General features: G+C 61.3%; 1 protein-coding gene across 1 annotated transcript in view; it reads left to right on the top strand.

Moving 5' to 3' along the window:
- LOC112955419 (tubulin beta-7 chain-like) overlaps window positions 1-2,633 on the top strand; it is a 6,928-nt gene that overhangs the window by 2,148 nt on the left and 2,147 nt on the right. The window contains exons 2-3 of the mRNA XM_026048721.1: window positions 413-521; window positions 969-1,142. Coding sequence (XP_025904506.1) covers window positions 413-521; window positions 969-1,142 — 283 coding nt within the window. The remainder of the gene's footprint in view (window positions 1-412; window positions 522-968; window positions 1,143-2,633) is intronic.

Raw genomic sequence — 2,633 nt, 5'->3', positions numbered from 1 at the left:
GGGATAGGCCGGGCCCCAGCAGTGGCTCCGCCCCCAGCTCAGGCCCCGCCCCTCCCCTAAGACCTGGTGGGAACAGGGCTGGGATGTCCCCAAGGTGGGGGGGGGGGGTCCCCAAGCAGGGGACAGGACCTGGATGTCCCCAAGGGGGGAGGAGGGGACCTGGGTGTCCCCAAGGGGCCCAGGTGTCCGGGATGTCCCCGGGGGGGATGAGGGTGTCCCCAAGGGAGGGAGGGTCCTCTGGGGGCCCTGGTGTCTGGGATGTCCCCAAGGGAGGATGTGGGTGTCCCCAAGGGAGCGAGGGTCCCCCAGGTGTCCGGGATGTCCCCGGGGGGGATGAGGGTGTCCCCAAGGGAGGGTCCCCCGGGGGCCCAGGTGTCCGGGCGCTGACTGTCCCCGTTGTCCCCCCCGGCAGTTCTGGGAGGTCATCAGTGACGAGCACGGCATCGACCCCACGGGCACCTACCACGGGGACAGCGACCTGCAGCTCGACCGCATCAGCGTCTACTACAACGAGGCCACCGGTACCTCCCTGTCACCTGTCCCCTGTCCCCAGCCACGCCCGTGTCCCCAACCCCAGCCCTGTCCGTGTCCCCAACCCCGTCTTGGCCCCTGTCCTTGTCCCAAGCCTCAACCTTGTCCCCAACCCCAGCCCCGTCTCCCTGTCCCGAGCTCCATCTGTGTCCCCAGTCCTGTCCCCAAGAGCCAACCTTGTCCCCAGTCCTGTCCCCAAGAGCCAACCTTGTCCCCAGTCCTGTCCCCAAGCCCCACCTTTGTCCCCCGTCCCATTCTTATCCCAATCCCGTCCCCAAGGCCCTTGTCCCCACCCCCGAGTCCCCCCCATGTTGGCCTCCCCCTTGGTGTCCCCGTCATCCCTGCTCCTTGTTTATGGGGGGAGGGGCAGGTTGGGACACGGGGGTGGCCCCCCGGGGCCCCTCCCCCGCCGCGGGTGACACCGCCGTGTCCCCAAGGGGGCAAGTACGTCCCGCGCGCCATCCTGGTGGACCTGGAGCCGGGCACCATGGACTCGGTGCGATCGGGGCCCTTCGGGCAGATCTTCCGGCCGGACAACTTCGTCTTCGGTGAGTGGCACCAAGGCAGCCCCAAGGGGTCCTCAAGGTGGCCTCGTGGTGGCTGCCGGGGTGGTTGGTGGCATCTGGATGGGGTTGGTCAAGGAGGTTCTGGCTGGGGGTGGAGGTCCCCAAGGAGTTCAGGGTCCTCATGGAGGCTCCCAAGGAGTTGAAGGCTCCCAAGAAGGACATGGAGGTTCTCAAGGAGCTCAAGGTCCCCAAGCAGCATATGGAGGTCCCCAAAGAAGGACATTGAGTTTCCCTAGGAGCTGAAGGTCCCCAGGGTGTCTCCGGGACACCCAAGAAAAACCCAGTTCTGCAGAGAGGAGCCTTCAACCCAAGAGCCCTCCCCAGGGTCCTAGATGTATTTCCACTGGTGTCCCCATGATGTGTCCCCAAGGTTGGGCTGGAGGTCCCCAAGTCCCCATGGTGTCGCCAAGACGAAACAAGTTCTCCAAAGGAGGAGCCATTAACTCTTGAGGAGACCCAAGACATTCTATCCAAGTTCTTCCACCCAAGAGGTTCCAGGGACCCTCCCACATGTCCCCACTGTCCCTTCCTTGTGTTTCCAAGGATGGAATGAAGGTCCCCAAGGTCTCTAGGGTTCTTAGTGTGTCTGCAAGACATCCAAGACCAAGTTCTGGTGGAGGAACCATCAGCCCCTGGGGACACCCAAGACCTTCAACCCAACAGACCCTCTCACATGTCTCTATTGTTCTCGGACTATGTCCTGAGGTATCTTGAGGTCCCCAAGTCCCCAGGGTGTCTCCACAACACCCAAGACCAACCAAATTCTCCAATGGAGAAAGCATCAACCCTTGAAGAGACCCAAGATCCTCTATCCAAGTTGTTGCATCCAAGAGGCCCCAGGGACCCCCCCAGATGTCTGTGTTGTCCCCTCTTCATGTTCCCAAGGACCTTGAGGTCCCCAAGGTGTCTCCAAGACACTTGAGACCAACCACGTTCTACAGTGGAGGAACCATCAACCCTTGAGACCCAAGACCCTCTACCCACGTTCCTCCATCCAGAAGGCCCCAGGGACCCTCCCAGATGTCCCTGTTGTCCCCAAGTCCCCGGGGTGTCTCCAGGACACCCAAGACTAACCAAGTTCTCCAATGGAGGAAAGCATCAACCCTTGAGGAAACCCAAGACCCTCAACCTAAGAGACCTTCGCATGTGTCCCTGCTGTCCCCTCACTGTGACCCAAGGATGGAATGAAGGTTCCCAAGGTCTCCAGGGTCATCAGGGTGTCTCTAAGACATCCAAGACCAAGTTTTCTAATGGAGGAACCATCAGCCCTTGGGAAGACCCAAGAACCTCACCCCAAGTTCCTCCATCCAAGGAGCCCCAGGGACCCTCCCCGCTGTCCCCTCACCGTGTCTCCAAGGCAGGAATGAAAGTCCCTAAGGTCCTCAAGTCCCCAGGGTGTCTCCAAGACACCCAAGACCAAGTTCTCCCATGGAGGAACCATCAACCCTTGAGGAGACCCAAGACCCTCAACCCAAGAGACCCTCCCAGATATCCCCACTGTCCCTTCACCTTGTCTGCAAGAGTGGAGTGAAGGTC

This window comes from Nothoprocta perdicaria, unplaced genomic scaffold (genome assembly GCF_003342845.1).
Source record: "Nothoprocta perdicaria isolate Ctin4 unplaced genomic scaffold, notPer1 scaffold_563, whole genome shotgun sequence".
In the NCBI taxonomy this organism is placed as follows: domain Eukaryota; kingdom Metazoa; phylum Chordata; class Aves; order Tinamiformes; family Tinamidae; genus Nothoprocta; species Nothoprocta perdicaria.
The sequence above is the reverse complement of the archived record's forward strand: the minus strand, read 5'-3'. Positions and strand labels throughout refer to the sequence as shown.